Source organism: Neocloeon triangulifer, unplaced genomic scaffold, assembly GCF_031216515.1.
Source record: "Neocloeon triangulifer isolate White Clay Creek 2 clone unplaced genomic scaffold, ASM3121651v1 ptg000012l, whole genome shotgun sequence".
NCBI lineage: Eukaryota > Metazoa > Arthropoda > Insecta > Ephemeroptera > Baetidae > Neocloeon > Neocloeon triangulifer.
Window position 1 is genome coordinate 3000901 of NW_026775554.1, and position 15642 is coordinate 3016542.

Below are 15642 nucleotides of genomic sequence, written 5' to 3' on the forward strand. Positions count from 1 at the left end.
TTTCAGCTCTATGGGAGCACGCATTTAAACAGACAACTGGTTTTTGATACACCTCTAATTAATATTGCTGCATATTTTAAGATCTTTATCAATGTAATCAAACTTCAACAATTTACCTGTGAAAATTATTTATCATCCGCTTGTTTCATATAAATTCATATAAATATCATAATCGTGTCTGACTTATTAAAATTTTTATTCACACATTTTTCTTTTTATTATTAGCAATTGTGTCAAGACGCTGGAGAGATTAATTTTTTCTGCACCGATCTTAGTTCGTAAGCTTCTCCATCAAAATATTTTTGCCTTTGCTTGGCGTCGTACGTAATATACCGTCTGATGACAGGGCTGAGGAAGCGCGGATCCACATCTTGAGGTTTATTGGCACCCGTAGCAAAACTGACCAAGAGGCCAACGCCGATGGCGGTAAAAACTCCGATCATTGTATAATAAAGATATGAAAGACGGAAAATGTAAGAAACATCTTCAGCAGTGACACCGATCGATGCATCTCTAAAAAATAAATAAAATATTTATAAAGAATAAGAGGAAAATAATTTATTTCTCACTCAATAATTATTGGAATTGTTGAATTATTTAGGACTGAAAGTTGTTCCAAAGAGCATCCGGAAACCGAGAACGGTTTTTTTGGGTAGGAAATTTTCCCAGAGGCGATGTGGGCTTGCGTTCCCAAAGAAATGTATGCAACCAAAAGCATGCTGCTGATCCCACCAGCCATGGCGCCCTGGAAATTACAAATTTTAATAGTTTTTGTCAGCACAATTTGAATGCAAGGAGGTACCGCAGAATTGGCCCACGGAAAGAACATGCCAAGCGAAAAAGTTCCCAGAAGTGCTCCAGCAGTTATTCCAGACAAACTTTTTGCAACCTAGAGGGCGAGTGCACGGAATACAAATTACAAAAAAATCACTCACACATTTCTTATCGTGTTAACTTCAATTAATATTCAAAAGTGTGTGCCTTTATTTTGATGAATGGCACTGGCCAGTGCATGAGATTTATTACCGCGTGGAATTTGCCGCCGTGCATTTCTCGTCAAGGATATATGTCTCGCAGGTGGTTATATAACATTCAATATGTATCAGAAAGTAAGAGCCAGCAAATCGACGCCAAACTTTAGGCGGATCACGAGTTGTTGGACGAAAATGATAGGCGCGGCGCAACATGATTCGTATAAATATGACGACGCAAAAGACAATGGCCGGGAAGATGCAGAAGCATTTTTATTGAAAATTTTATTAACCAACAGTTGTCCTGAATTTGATTTTAGCTGTAGATGAGAACAAAATATTTATGTTGTTCTTTTACTTCAATATACATAATATTTGTAACAGAAAAAAGAATTTAGGCTCAAATGATGTGGATTAAATTTTTAGTCCACCAAAAAAGTATTTTGGTGAAACATAACTTTGAAAACTGTAATGAAAAAAAAGAGAAAGGAGAATGAATAATTCATCTGAAGATCCTTCAATTGATTTAATTTGTGTTTGCATCAGAAATAAAAATAGAAATCAGAGAGAAAGCAAAAATACCAAATCAAGCTAACTTATTTTGAATTTTCCATATGAAAAAATAGTTATGTTCAAAACAATTAATAACCTGCTAATAATGGAATTGAATTATTCGTAAAACGCTTTGTTTTAAAGATTATTTTTTTCACTTTTGCGTCATTTAAATCGATAATTTTTGTAATGTTTAGGCAGTAATTTCTTTCTGATACAATTGGTACTTAACAACTTAACATTAATTTATTTAAGAAATAATAATTATGAACTCATCAAGTGATTTTCGTTATATTCATAATTAAAATATGTTCCAAGTGCATTATCAATGAAAATTGCATTACCTGAATGATCGCTCCCATGCGTTCAACGAGAAAAACGAGTGCCACGCAAATCGAACCCACGACGGCGACGACCACTTTCATGAGGAAGCTCGCTTTGGCCTCCGACCAGGGCTTTTTCACGGACGGCTTAACGAAGTCTTCGTAGAGCACTCCTGTGATCGAGTTTAGTCCCGTCGACATTGAGCTACCCACGCATGAGTAAAAATTACATAATCTTGATTAAAAGGGTGTTTTATTTTTACCTGAGCGCCGCGCTGAAGACGCCAGACACGAAAAGCCCTGGAAGTCCAGGGACGTTGGACGCGATTTGTGTGACGAAATAGGGCAAGATCTGATCTGGTTTGCTCACCAACTGCAAAAGGAAATACATTTTACTCATTTGCGTGTTGACAGGCAACAAGCCAAACAATTTGGTCGATCAGTTGTTATTACCAATTCAAAAGATTTTATCTCCGCGGCATTTTTACAGCCATAAATAAAAATCACGAGTTTTTGCACCTCGTCCACGTGAGATTGTGTTTAAAAAATTCAAACAAGTACTATAAAAAAAAACCATTCTTACTTTTGTTGTCACGGGATCGCAATCGTGGAACGCTGCATAAATTATCAAACCTGTGTAGCATGACATGGAAACGATGCTCAGTATTCCAAGCGCTAGTATCAGAACAGTTCTGTTAAAGATGCATCATTTTGGCGATTAACATAAAATGAAAAGAAATTTATTTTACCTTTTAAGTTTTTAAGCAAAAATATTCATTAATTCAGTCTAAATAAAATAAACTGATTATTTTAAAGTGAAATATGGTGGATTATCTTGATATTTAAAAAAACTGTGTTCATTAAAAAAATAATGAACTTGCATTTTTGCCTTTCCAATGGTCGGCATTGCCAGACACCGCTGCACCATGGCCTGGTTAACTGAGCAAGATGCAAGCCAGTTAAAGTAGTTGCCCACGCACACAGACCATATTGTGTGTCGCACCGTCGGGTCAGGATCAAAGCTGAGATATCAAGTTTTACTTTCAATATAAAATTGGAGCCGCTTTCTCACTTGAAAAACTCCAGTCTGTCGCTCTGAGCATTTCTGTTAAAGACAACACCGAATCCGCCCACGTAAGCGGTTCCTAATATCATCACAATAATAATTCCGAAGAACATTATGATCGTCTGCAGCGTGTCGGTCCACACGACCGCTTTCAGACCGCCCTGAAAATTATTACTCTTGCTTGAAATCGGCTTGTACGAAAATTGCTGCTTCTAAACAACTAAAAAAAAACGATGGACTCACCAGAGTTGTGTAAAATATGCACACAATGCAAACCGCTGGGGTTACGTAATGCAAGTTGATTCCAGTAACTGAAATTTGGATTTAAAAAATTAAAAGCACGTCATTTAATTTTGTTAAATTTTTTACCTTGATTAAAAGCCAAAGCTGGCACATAAATTACCAGTGGTATGTAGAGCATCTGTTGCATAACAAATTATTATTATTATTGTTTTCAATAATTATATATAGAAATAAAATTTAATTTATGCTGGATATATTTGATATATTTTAATTTTTATAATTTTTTATTATTATCTTACCATTTTGATGATAAAAATAGCTGACCCTAAAATCCTGACGGGCTGATTGAAGCGCAAGCAAAGATACTGTGGAATACATTAGCATTAACGGGCTTATAATCCTTCTCTCGTTACAGGTGAGCGAACCTCGTACGATGATGTTATGTTAAGCTCATAAAATACAGGAATGTAGGCATTAGCCATTGTAAAGCTGACAGCGATCTCTGGCAAAACAATCATCCAGTACTGCGTTCCGAAAGTGTACATTTCTGCAGGCAAGCCGAGCAAGGCGATGCCAGATATATAACTGCAAAAAAAAAAATTAGCTATACTGACTGCAGGCTATTTTTTTCGTTCTTTACAAATTAAGTCAAAAATGGAAGAGAAAAAATTATAAAATGTGAAGAAACGCATCAAACGCAACAACACTCTGGCAAAAAAATTGCTAAAACGCGGCGCTGCCGCTCATAATAGGAAAAAATATAATTAATGCTAAAATTATCTAATAAAAATTTAATTCTGATCCTTATGATTAGGTCATTGTGGCTATGCAGTCCAATCAATATTTTGATCTTTCTTTGCGATTTTATTATTTTTATATTGCTTGTTTTAATCCATCAAAATGTCTTAAAAAATTCCAAATATGAATTTCTATAAAATCTTGAAAAATTTTCATAAATAAAATAACTGAATTAAATTATGAAGCAATAACATATATTTGCGTTATATATCAGATTAAAATATAAATTTCACCAACCTGGCAATTAATGACATTGAGATAGGAAAAATTCCCATGCTCTTTCCGCCCATCAGGTATTCATTTGTCGTATTCTGCTTTTGTTTGGCGAAAAACGCAAAGTAAATGCCGATGAGCGCCGAGAAAAGCAGCATTCCGCCGAAAACCGCATAGTCGACTGCCGAAAAGTACTTTGATGTCAAATGGGCCGCCGTTTCCGCTTCTCCTCGGACCATCATCTTATTTTACCAACTACACGCGGCTACTTCTGCTAGACACTACGACTGGTTGCAAGAAGTCGCAATCACTCCTTTGTTGCTGCAAGTGGCTTTAAATAATACATGTGCCACTGATAAGGGCAGCCTTAATTTATTGCCCGCAACTATACACGCGCCTTTGAACTAGAGAGTGAGAAAAGGTGGCCGCCAAAGATATATTGAAAGGACAAAATTTAGCAACTTTTCGCAACGCGGACGTTTTAATGGAAGTTTCCACTTGACAATCTGGCCCCCGATTATAATTCAAGTTGCTATCTGCACGCCAACATAAATTTGTTTCTCTTTTGTGTAATTTTCAGGCCAGTTGAGCATTAAAATACTAATTTTTACGTGGACGTGAGTAATTTTTCCTCAACTGGCTGGAGCATGTGAGATTCTTGTTTCTTGGGCGAGTCGATGAAGCGGTGAATGATGGGACTGAGCAGTTTTTGGTCCACGTCCTGGGGTTTATTGGCGCCGGTAGCAAAACTGACTAAAAGACCAACAGTGCAGCATGTCGTGACTCCTATCAGGGTGTACCACAAGTACGAGAGTCGATAAAAGTAGAAAACGTCGGGGCTCGTTATTTCACTATAAAATATTAAATTGGTATAAATTTTTTTTGTTTTTATGATAAAATGATAAAATACTTATTTATGTGTAGAATCGAAGCCGCTGTTGTATTTAAACCGGAGAGCTGTGCCAATGAACAGCCTTCCAAGGTAACTGGCTTTTTTGGAAACTTAATTTTTCCAGCTGCGATATTTGATTGCGATCCGAAAGAAATCCACGCTACCAATAAAATGCTGCTTATTCCACCAGCCAGCGTGCCCTTTTAATAATTTCAGTAATTTTTTTTCCATCTTCAACGCGCAGAAATAATTTACCTTTGAATTGGCCCAAGGAAAAAATAGTCCCAGGGAAAATGTGCCTAGTAAAGCTCCAGCAGTAATTCCAGACATACTTTTAACAACCTAGTCAAAATCAGCTATTTATTTGCGATCAGTATTGGTGTTGCCACCCACCTGAATTGCCGCCCCGAGACGTTCAACAAAGAAAACGTTTCCCACGCAAATCGTCCCGACAACAAAAACAACCACCTTCATTACAAAACTGGCTTTGGCTTCGGACCAAGGTTTTTTCACTGATGGTTTGACAAAGTCTTCGTAGAAAACGGCAGTTATTGAGTTAAGTCCCGTAGACATTGAACTGAAATTGATTTTACTAAGCAAGTCACTTATAAATTATTTAATTACCTCAAAGCAGCGCTGAAAACACCGGCCACAAACAGTCCAGGCAGTCCCGGAATTGATTTTCCCATTTGAGTGACAAAATACGGAAGGATTTGATCGGATTTTTTGACGAGCTAGAAATTCAACTGAAATTATTTGGATAGAATTTAAAAAAAAAAAATACCCCTCTTAACATCGGGTCGCAGTCATGGAAAGCAGCGTAAACCACAAGACCAGAGTAGCAACACATTGAAACAATGGTGAAAATTCCACAAGTCAAAATTAGAATTGCGCTGTAAAAATTTTAATTAAAAAGATTTCTGTATTTTTTAAAATAAAAATATACGTTTTTGCCTGTTTCATTGTTGGCATTGCAAGGCACCGTTGCACCATGGCCTGGTTTACAGAGCACGCGGCCAACCAATTGAAGTAGTTGCCGAATGATAGCGTCCAAAATGTGTGACGTGTAGTTGGGTCGATATCAAAACTATATTATTTTTTAATCGAATCTTTTAGAACCGTTTTTGAAATTATTGATTTTGCGTTTACTCAAACAACTCTAGTCTTCCGCTCTGAGCGTTGCGCTCAATCACAGTTGCTAATCCTCCAACTTGAGTCGTTCCGAAAACCATAACAACGATCAAACCCAAGAACATTATAATGGTTTGCAAAGTGTCAGTCCAAACGACAGCTTTAAGTCCACCCTATAAAAAATTCATAGTTTCTCTATAATATTTTATTAATTTATTATAAATCTAATCAAATCTTATATGTTTGTTCTTACCAGAGTGGTGTAAAAGATGCATACTATGCAAACAACTGGAGTGATGTAGTGCAAGTTGATGCCCGTGACTGTTGGCGTTAAAAATTGAAATTTTACAAGAAAGAAAAGTTTTTAATTTAAATAGCTGTTAGTGAGAAAATTAACATAATTCTGGTTCTTGGAACATCCATTGACTTTATCTCTTTTTTCAAAGCACCGTTTATAAAATTTAATTATGCAACCTGCTTTGCATATATGTTTTCGGGTTGCATAGGTAGATGTGAGCATTTTTTTTAAAGATATAATATTGAAAAAAAAATCAAATTTACAAAATATTATTACTCTCAAGTTGTCACCATTTAAAATTAATTTATTATATAAAAAAAAATAAGTTTTATTAATTTGACTCTAATTATTTAGCACGATGAAAATTAATAAATAAAATTATCTTCACCTTGATTAAAGGCTAGTGCAGGCATGTAGATTACGATTGGGATGTAAAGCATCTGAAATAATAATTAAAATTAATTTAAAATGATATTTTTGTTTGTCAGAGATGAAAAACGTTTTTACCATTTTGATCATAAATATAGCTGAACCCATCAAACGAACGGGCTTATTAAATCGCAGACGCAGATACTGCAAACATAATATTATTAGCAATCTATTTATATCTTTCATTGAAACTAGCCTATTCTATTAAAAGGCAACCTCGTATGATGATGTGATATTGAGGCCGTGGAAAACGGGTATAAAGGCAAAAGCCATTGTGACGCTGACCATGATCTCGGAAAAAACAACCACATAATATTGCGACCCAAAAGTATACATTTCCGCGGGTATGCCGAGCAAAGAGATTCCAGAAATATAACTAAAAGTTAATTGATTTTCAGTAGCATATTATTATTTAGAAATTATTTTTAAATACCTTGCAATAAGTGACATAGAAATAGGAAAAATTCCCATACTTTTTCCACCCATGAGGTACTCTTTGGTTGTGTTCTGCTTTTGCTTGGCGAAAAACGCAAAGTAAATGCCGATCAGTGCCGAAATTAGCAGCATTCCGCCAAACACAGAATAGTCGATCAAAGAAAAATATCCAGAAGGGCCATCACCATCTGTGTCTGCATCTTGGGCCATCTTTTCGGCAACTAAATTTTAGGTAGGGACCGCGCCTGTTACAGCGGACCGCAATCATTCATTTGTTGCAATAAGTGGGCTAAAATAGTGCGTCGCTGATAAAGCGTTGCCCTAAATTTATTGGCCTTGTTGCCTTGAGTGCTGCTGCAACCGTTTTTGCTTCATTTCCTAATATTTCTGAATCTTTACTCATTCTCATACATTTTGAACAAATGAATATTTGAAGCATCATATATTATGCTTTATTTTCAATAGGGTTTGATTAATAAATAGTTTTATGCTATTTAAAAAAATTTTAATTTTTAATTTTATTTTTAAATTATAATATGTACAATTTAATTTCCAGTCCTCTTGTCAGGTTCTCTCCTTCCCTCAAATTTTTACAGTTTTGACTGAAATTTTTAAAAATGATTAGACCATTTCTCCTACGTTCTTGATGAAATACTCACGTTAACGTGGATGGCAAGGACACCATCGTCTTCGTTACTGTTGATCACAATGTTGGCTACGCCGTCACCTCCAACAGTGACGGATTTTCCAGTGCAAGAACCACCTTCTTTCGATCCGGAGATCACATCACAGTATGTACCAGCGGGGAGGCAAGTCTGTATATAAATAATATCATACCCGTTCATGTTGAGCCACAAAACTAACAAAGGTTTCGAAAAAATGGCAAAATCTAATAAAAATTATCCTCACCTGAAGGTTGGTGTTGAGATTGGCTCCGAATTCATTGTTGAAGGCCACGAATCCCTTGCCACCTCTGCAGAAAGCGATCTGGTTGTTGCCGTTATCCCACCAGTCGTTGATGGCCGTGCCCTCGACGGCATTCTTGAAGCCAACCATGTTGTAGATCTGCCTCCAGCGGTGCTCACAGACCCATCCGTTGGTGCAGGTGCCGTCGGCGTTGAATCCTGGGCTAACGGTGTTTCCAGATCCGTCGGCGGGTGGGCCGGCATCGGTGTTGTCAAAGGCAAAGCTGGACATGATGCGGCTGGCACCGTAAGTGTGGGCAAGGTTGAAGGCGGTGGCCATCTTGTAGCCCTTGGAGTCCTTGTAGGTGAGGATGTCAGCACCACCAGCTCCGTGACCGCGCTGGTTGTCGTGGTTGTCAACGAAGCCCAGGGCGCTGCCAGAGGCCATGAAGCCCCAGCCCTCGCCCCAGTTCACCAGATACTTCAGCAGATTCTTTCCACGGAACATCTTGCCGATTTCGGCGCTGAACCTGAACTCGGTGATGCGACCGATGGACAAGTATTCAGAGTGGCTTACACCTTCTCCACCTTTAAAGAAAACTCGTTCAAAATTTGTGAACTCATCTTTTGGATACCATCATTACCAAGGTCAATAACCTCTTGAACAATGAAAGGACGGCTTCCAGCAGCAAAACCGTGATCGGTGTTCAGATTATTGAGGCGGTTCAAGATGTTCTGCATATCTCCAGGCCACATGTGCTTAGCGGCATCAACTCGGAATCCAGCGACACCCAAACCGATAAGCCTGTTCAACATATCAGCGATCTTTCCGCGGACATATTCAGAGCCTTGGGCCAAATCCTTAAGACCAACCAACTCGCAATTGCGAACCTGAAATTAATTTTTTTTCTATAGAATTTCTCACATAAGTATATTTTTTGCAAACTTACATTGTTAGGATCGTTGTAGTTGGTAATAGTGCAGGTGGGGTTGAAGTCGTTGGGTCCGTACGGGACAGCAGGGTACTGCTTGTTGTCAGGCTCAGCGGTGCTACCTCCGGTTCCAGTGAGGAAACTGCCACCGCCAGTCATGTGGTTGAAAACAATGTCAGCGTAAATGCGCACACCGGCAGCATTGCAACGACGGATCATGTCAGCAAGGGCACCTTCGTCTCCAGAGCGAGTGACGAAATTGTAAGAAATTGGCTGGTAACGTTCCCACCAGGGGCGATTGCTAACCACAGCGTTTTCAGTCGGGGGAGAAATCTATCAAATAATATTTTACTATAAGCAATCAAATTTTTCATTACCAATCTTGTATTTTGCATAGTACTTTAATAAATATTAAATTTCTTTAATATTTTGCGCATAATAAGCTTTTTTAAACATAAAATCAAAATTAAATTTCTGGAAAATACAAATTAATAAATATTAATTTACCTGGACACCTCCAAAGCCGTTAGGCCCCAAGAAGTTTTCGCACTCGGCAGCAATGTCACCCCATTTCCATTCAAAGAGATGGACAATTGTGGTGCGGCCTGGGACCATGTTGAGGTCCCATTGTGCGTTGACAGCAGCAATAGCTACAACCAGGACTGCGAGCACCCTCATTGTTGTTAGAGAATACTGTCCGTAGCTCGGTGGGCGACTTATATACGCACTGCAAAGCTCTTTAAGTGCTTGGGGTCGACCCTATCTTGATGTCCGCGCATGGAGATTAGGTCGCGGTATTTGGCTTGAGAATGAGTGCGTGTCAAAGAACAATTTCGCAGATTAATCTCTTGCTCAGTCACTCTTTTCAATAAAAAAATCAATCACCCAATATGATTCCTATTTTCACAATTTTCGAAAACAGAATTTGATAATCTACTTTTTATAAAATTTTAGATCTCACAAAATAATTCAAGAAACTATTTTTGAAAATAAGCTGGTCAAAGCAAGATTGATGCTCACTTTTTGCTTTTCGCGTTGTTGAAACTAGAAGAATCAGAAACTGCATGAAAATGTTTTAAATTAATTCTTGTTTATTTCACTATTTATATTTTATGATTTTAATCTTATTCCAAATGAATATTAATATTACCCATAATATAATAATATATTTATTGTTTTTTTTTATAAAGGTGTTTTCATAAATGGAATTTAAAAAAAAATAGATATAAATAAATAATTGAAATTAAATTTTATTAAAATGATTTTTTTTTAAATATTTTTTTGTTTTTTTGTGTGTCATTTTCAATTTTAGCCTTCCATTTAGAATATATTGCTAAAATGTAATGAAGAGATTCAAAAAAATAAGAAAATAATTGTTATTGCAATAAAATATTGAATGCTATATAATTAGTTATTATGCAGTGCTCTTTGCAACTTTATTCTTATTGGGGGAGGTGGATAAGTGTTAAATAGATTATGCGTTAAAGCGCACTTCGATAGGTTCTTAAAATCGACAAAGCATTGCTTGGCAACACGTGAGGCCCCGACACACGTCTGATATTATCGCATAAAGCACCAATTAAACCTTTTCTTTTCAACTCTGCGTATATTATCAAACCTTCTAAGCCGCAATTCGCTATTGGCCAAACGAAATCATTTGACAAATCAACAACCTCAAGTGGTTTTCACGTCAGCTTCGCTTGCATAAGAACTTTTAAACTTTGTTCTTTTTGATTGTGGTTTAGATTTTGTCATTTTTTTCTTTCAATGGAACTTGATTGTCATAAAAAAGGGGACACGGTGCATTGAAATTAATCTTGATCCAATTTGAAAACATTTTTAAGTGGAGTACAATTGCACTTAAAACATCTAGAACATTCTGTTATGTAACTGTGTGACATGAAAACTCTACTCTTTAAACTCTTGGATAAGGTCGTACCTTAGCCGTCTAGCCAGTTAATCGGTGAACCCAAAAACTTTTGATATTCATTACCTTTTTGGGTACATTATTACTTTGTGATAAAAAAAATTCTCGCATTTTAGAACCTGAGACGATTTTCTTATTAATCCGTATAAATCTTTTAAAACAAAATTTATTGAATTAAAAGGAGCGTCTACTGATACAAAATATAAAATAGCCCCATCAATTTTGGCCAGATGAGAAAAGAGGACAAGAGGAGCTTGCTTGACACTATTTTGACCCATTAATCCACATAAAGGAGCAGATTTGAATTCATCATAAAAATGTGGCAACAACCAAACACCACCCAGACGTGACTTATACAAACATCTCTCTCTAGGAGAAATAAAATATTTCGCACTCTCATCACAACTGCAAGAGACGTTGTTTTATTGGAACCAGTTCCGTGACCTTTGTTATTTATTATATTATTATCTTTTATTGCACTAACTACATTATTTTTATTTACTAATAATTATCTTATTAATAAAGTGAGCTCACTTGTGACTACTAATTTAAATTCATTAATTTTACTCCAAACAAGTCACAAAAATGTAAAATAGGTTGAGAGAAAAAAAAGGTAACATCTCACTGACAATGAATCTCATTACCAATCTGGACAGGTTTGCCTTATTAGGCTTGGGAATCATTCAAAAGTACTGTTGTTTATCAAATACGAGAGCCCTCTTTATATTAATTGTTGTTTATTTGATTTATTATTAAAATTACTTTCACCTGCTTGTTTGAGAGCGGTTACGAGCACAAGTTAGTCTTGCTTACGCATCCACCAAGGTAAGAGGTGTTGCTTTTTACTCAACAAAAGTATCCAAATGGAATCAGTGCCTTTTTGTGAGTTTTTTTCATAACAGCGTTCTTGAAAATTAATCTTAAATTTTGGACTGTGTACGCGTGCGACTAATTAATTTTTGTTTTAATTAATATTATCAGTAGATATATTGAGATTTTAATCGATTGTTTTTAATAAAAATTACTTACTTTACTATATTACTTACTCTACTTTATTATGTTATTTTAAATTAAATAATAAAATACAGTTCAACTTTTTTGCTAGAAAATATTTTGCGCATTGAATTGTGCATCCTATGACAAGATGAAATTTCCAAGATGGGCATTTTTAACTTTAATTTGGGTTTTTGACCAAAAAACATAAAAAAACGGAGCACAGGAAAAAATTTATTATTTAATTTGTGTTTCTCTCTCTATAATCTTTGAGGAAAAAACATGTTTTTTTTTTGTTTTTGCTATCTAATAATAACGTAAACATTCACTTTGTTATTTAAGTGGTGTGATGTTATCATAACAACACTTAATAGGGCTTCGTAATGCATTGCATTATAATTGATCAAAAGTCAGTTTTGAAGAGAGCCCTTGCATAAGATCATCAAAGAGATAAGAGGATTATCAAGATTTATGTAATTTAGAGGCATGTTGTGCTTTATTGTTGATACGAATTATACACTCTTATCGAACAGAACACAATGTCCCATTTGATGAAAAAGCCAGGGTACGTGAACTGATTGATAAACATTATTATACGTCGGCAAAGTTTCTTGCGGTCGTGATGATTTGCACGGAAACGTTAGCATCTAGCGAAAAGGTCGTTGAGCACTATCATATCGCTTTTTCAAAGCTGACTAGTATTATTTTTTACTCAACAATTAAAAATTTCATTGAAAGTGAAATCAAAAATATTTTATGTTATGGGCTGAAAATTTTTCGATTTTTTTATTGCAATTTAAATACCAGATGAACTATTTTTGTATGCAAGAAAAGTCTTTATTTTATAGAAAAAAAATACAAACTTTCATACTGATTATGAGCTACACAGTTTATTCAGATTTCAATATGTACAGATTTTTCACTCAAGGATGATGTTCTTTGCACTCTTACGCAATCTTAGCCTGCAAAATTGGAAATAAATAAATTTATTTTTTATTTATAATTAAAATTGAAAAGAATTACGTTAATATGGGTGGCCATAACGCCCTCCTGAGAAGCGCCAGGCAGAGAGATTGCCGCGGTACCGTCAGCGGCGACCACGATTGTCAGTCCAGTGCAGGCGCCATTCTCGAGCTTGCCCGAGATGACATCGCAGTAAGTGCCGGCAGGGAGGCCAGTCTAAAGTTGAAATGAGAAAAATTAGATCTTTTTAAGTAATATTGTAAAATAATAATAACCGAGAGAGTTTCATCCAGATCACCAGCTTCGCCGTTGATCACAATGAAGCCGAGGCCTTCCCGAGACCAGGAGACCATGTTGTTTCCATTGTCCCACCATAAAGTCACATTTGTGCCTGAAAAAAATTATAATTAGTAAGTAAATAAGTAATTAAATAAATAAATTGGAAAAAATTAATATAAACATGCATGAGGTAAACGCCTGCTAAATATTTGGGTAGGCAACCCGCTCGACTTTGGTCTATATTTAAAAAAAAATCGCTCCTCACCAACAACAGTGTTCCTGAAGGAGACCATCTGAGTGAGGGCGTTCCACCTGTGCTCACAGACCCAGCCATTTCCGCAGGAGCCGTCGGGGTTGGTAGTAACCGGGAGGATGTTCTCGTTGGCGTCCATCGGCGGTCCGATTTCGGTGTCGGTGAAGTCGAAGCTCGACATCAACCTCGGGTAGCCGTGGGGCCAGGCCAGCATGAAGGCCTGCGCCTGCTTGTACCACTTGGGGTCCTTGTAGGTGACCACGTTCTGGCCTCCGGCGCCGTGTCCGCGCTGGTTGTCGTGATTGTCATTGAAGACAAGGGCGTACTTATCGGGAGCGAATCCCCAGTTCTCGCCAAAGTCAAAGTACCACTTCAGAGGGTTGTTGCCTCGCATGGCGCGGCCCAGTTCGGAGCCGTAGCGGAACTCGGTGATGTAACCGATTCCGTAGTACTCGTCCTTGGTGACGGCCTCCCCTGTGCCGAAGTCGATCACCTCCTGAGCGACGAAGGGTCGAGCGCCTGGAGGGAAACCCTGAGCTTCGGGCAGGTCGTTCACGCGGTTCATGACGTCGGCCAAGTGCTCGGGCCAAATGTGTTTGGCGGCGTCGACTCTAAAATTATTATATAAAACAAATTATTAAAATAGTAAGTTCAAAAAGAAATATTAAAATTCCTTAAATAAAATAAGATTGGAGCTAAAAAAAGGGACACAGGCCTGACAAAAAAAATTTGAAATCAAGCTATTTTTTTTTAAACTAATTATTATTACATTGATTTTAAATTTTTTTCACCTAAATCCAGTGACTCCGTGTCCGACGAGCTTGTTCAGGTATTCAACCTGCTTGTCCCTGACGTAGGCGATTGACGTGTTCAGATCATGAAGTTGGGCGATTTCGCAATTACGGATCTGCACATCAATTATAATTGAGATTTTTTCAAATTATCACGTTTAAAAAAAAACCTACAATGTTGGCATCCTGATAGTTGTTGGCCTCACAGAAAGGGTTGAAGTGTTCGACTGTGTAGGGAACTCCAGGGTAGTCTCGAGCCACGGTGTCGGCAGTCGTTCCATCAATGCCGATGGCAGGATCCCAGTCACCGCTCATGTGGTTCAGCACAACGTCGACAATGATCCTGACGCCAACGGCGTTGCACCGACTCACCATATCGGCAAAGGCCAGTTCGTCGCCAGAACGGGTGATGATGTTGTAAGACAAAGGCTGGTAGACTTCCCACCAAGGACGGCCACGCTCGTCGCACTTCAGGTGCTCAGCCACGGGCGACAACTAAGAGTTAAAAAATTCATCAAAAATTGATCTAGACTATATATTACTGTTTTTTTTTTTAATTAAATTTTTTATACATTTTAATTTTTAAGCAATATTGTACCTGGACGCCAGCAAAGTGGTTGGGAGCAAGATATTCCTCGCATTCGCGCGCCACATCCTCCCACCTCCATTCGAAGAGGTGCACAATTGTGCTGCGGTTAGGCCAGGCGTACAGGTCGTACTGTCCATGGGCCACGGAGGCCACGGCCAACAGAGCGGCCACGACAGCTACGGAGCGCTGCATTTTGGTAGCGCGACATGAAAAGCAGCTTCTTTTTATACAACTGCCTTTGGCCTTATCAAACGCTGCACCTACTTGACCGTACCAAAATTAAAAAAATCTTGGAAGCTTATCAGGAATTTTTATTTGACCGCGGTTTAAAATTCGATCGACTTTTTAGATTTGCTAGATAATTTTGTGACCGCACGCGTGACGGCCGTTCACGTGTGCCCATTAATAGGTGACATAATGACGACCCTTCTTTTTGTGCCCCTTTTGCATAACTTTGAATTCCATATCAGTAAAGTGATCTGATTTTAACTGCATAACCCCTGGTATCAAAAAGCGCAAAGAAGTCAACAGTCAACTTGAATGGCAGAATATACATATAACTGTCAATCAAACACGCGAGATCAAATATTTATCTCTTTCTTTTGTTATTTGATAATTCAAGTGCTTAATTTCAAGTTTATTGATTCTGCGAGTTGTGA

General features: G+C 37.5%; 4 protein-coding genes across 5 annotated transcripts; all 4 read right to left on the reverse strand.

Annotated features, from left to right (window-relative positions):
* Positions 1–4540, reverse strand: LOC132197843 (sodium-coupled monocarboxylate transporter 1-like). Its single transcript, XM_059621420.1, has 13 exons — positions 4191–4540; positions 3581–3740; positions 3455–3520; positions 3282–3333; positions 3156–3223; positions 2919–3073; positions 2728–2868; positions 2430–2538; positions 2110–2219; positions 1868–2051; positions 803–889; positions 570–745; positions 1–513 (listed from the first exon to the last, which is right to left on the reverse strand). The coding sequence occupies exons 1-13, from the start codon at positions 4406–4408 to the stop codon at positions 234–236; spliced, it is 1806 nt and encodes a 601-aa protein (XP_059477403.1). The 5' UTR covers positions 4409–4540; the 3' UTR covers positions 1–233.
* Positions 4541–4767: 227 nt separating this feature from the next.
* On the reverse strand, positions 4768–7562 carry LOC132197844 (sodium-coupled monocarboxylate transporter 2-like). 2 transcript variants are annotated; one of them, XM_059621421.1, is made up of 13 exons: positions 7350–7562; positions 7133–7292; positions 6995–7060; positions 6876–6927; positions 6443–6510; positions 6208–6362; positions 6005–6145; positions 5843–5951; positions 5683–5792; positions 5452–5635; positions 5314–5400; positions 5077–5258; positions 4768–5017 (listed from the first exon to the last, which is right to left on the reverse strand). In XM_059621421.1, exons 1-13 carry the CDS (start codon positions 7559–7561, stop codon positions 4774–4776), a joined length of 1770 nt encoding a protein of 589 aa, XP_059477404.1. In that variant the 5' UTR covers position 7562; the 3' UTR covers positions 4768–4773. The 2 variants fall into 2 exon arrangements, 1 of the variants encoding a protein (XP_059477404.1); XR_009441908.1 differs by having other exon boundaries at positions 4876–5017; positions 5314–5389.
* Positions 7563–7844: 282 nt separating this feature from the next.
* Positions 7845–9887, reverse strand: LOC132196766 (alpha-amylase 4N-like). Its single transcript, XM_059619627.1, has 6 exons — positions 9696–9887; positions 9207–9521; positions 8901–9147; positions 8261–8844; positions 8011–8166; positions 7845–7953 (listed from the first exon to the last, which is right to left on the reverse strand). Exons 1-6 carry the CDS (start codon positions 9864–9866, stop codon positions 7942–7944), a joined length of 1485 nt encoding a protein of 494 aa, XP_059475610.1. The 5' UTR covers positions 9867–9887; the 3' UTR covers positions 7845–7941.
* Positions 9888–12921: 3034 nt separating this feature from the next.
* Positions 12922–15198, reverse strand: LOC132196577 (alpha-amylase A-like). The gene is made up of 7 exons (XM_059619336.1): positions 14993–15198; positions 14569–14889; positions 14395–14510; positions 13616–14214; positions 13347–13462; positions 13132–13287; positions 12922–13070 (listed from the first exon to the last, which is right to left on the reverse strand). Exons 1-7 carry the CDS (start codon positions 15173–15175, stop codon positions 13056–13058), a joined length of 1506 nt encoding a protein of 501 aa, XP_059475319.1. The 5' UTR covers positions 15176–15198; the 3' UTR covers positions 12922–13055.
* Between the last annotated feature and the right edge of the window lie 444 nt (positions 15199–15642).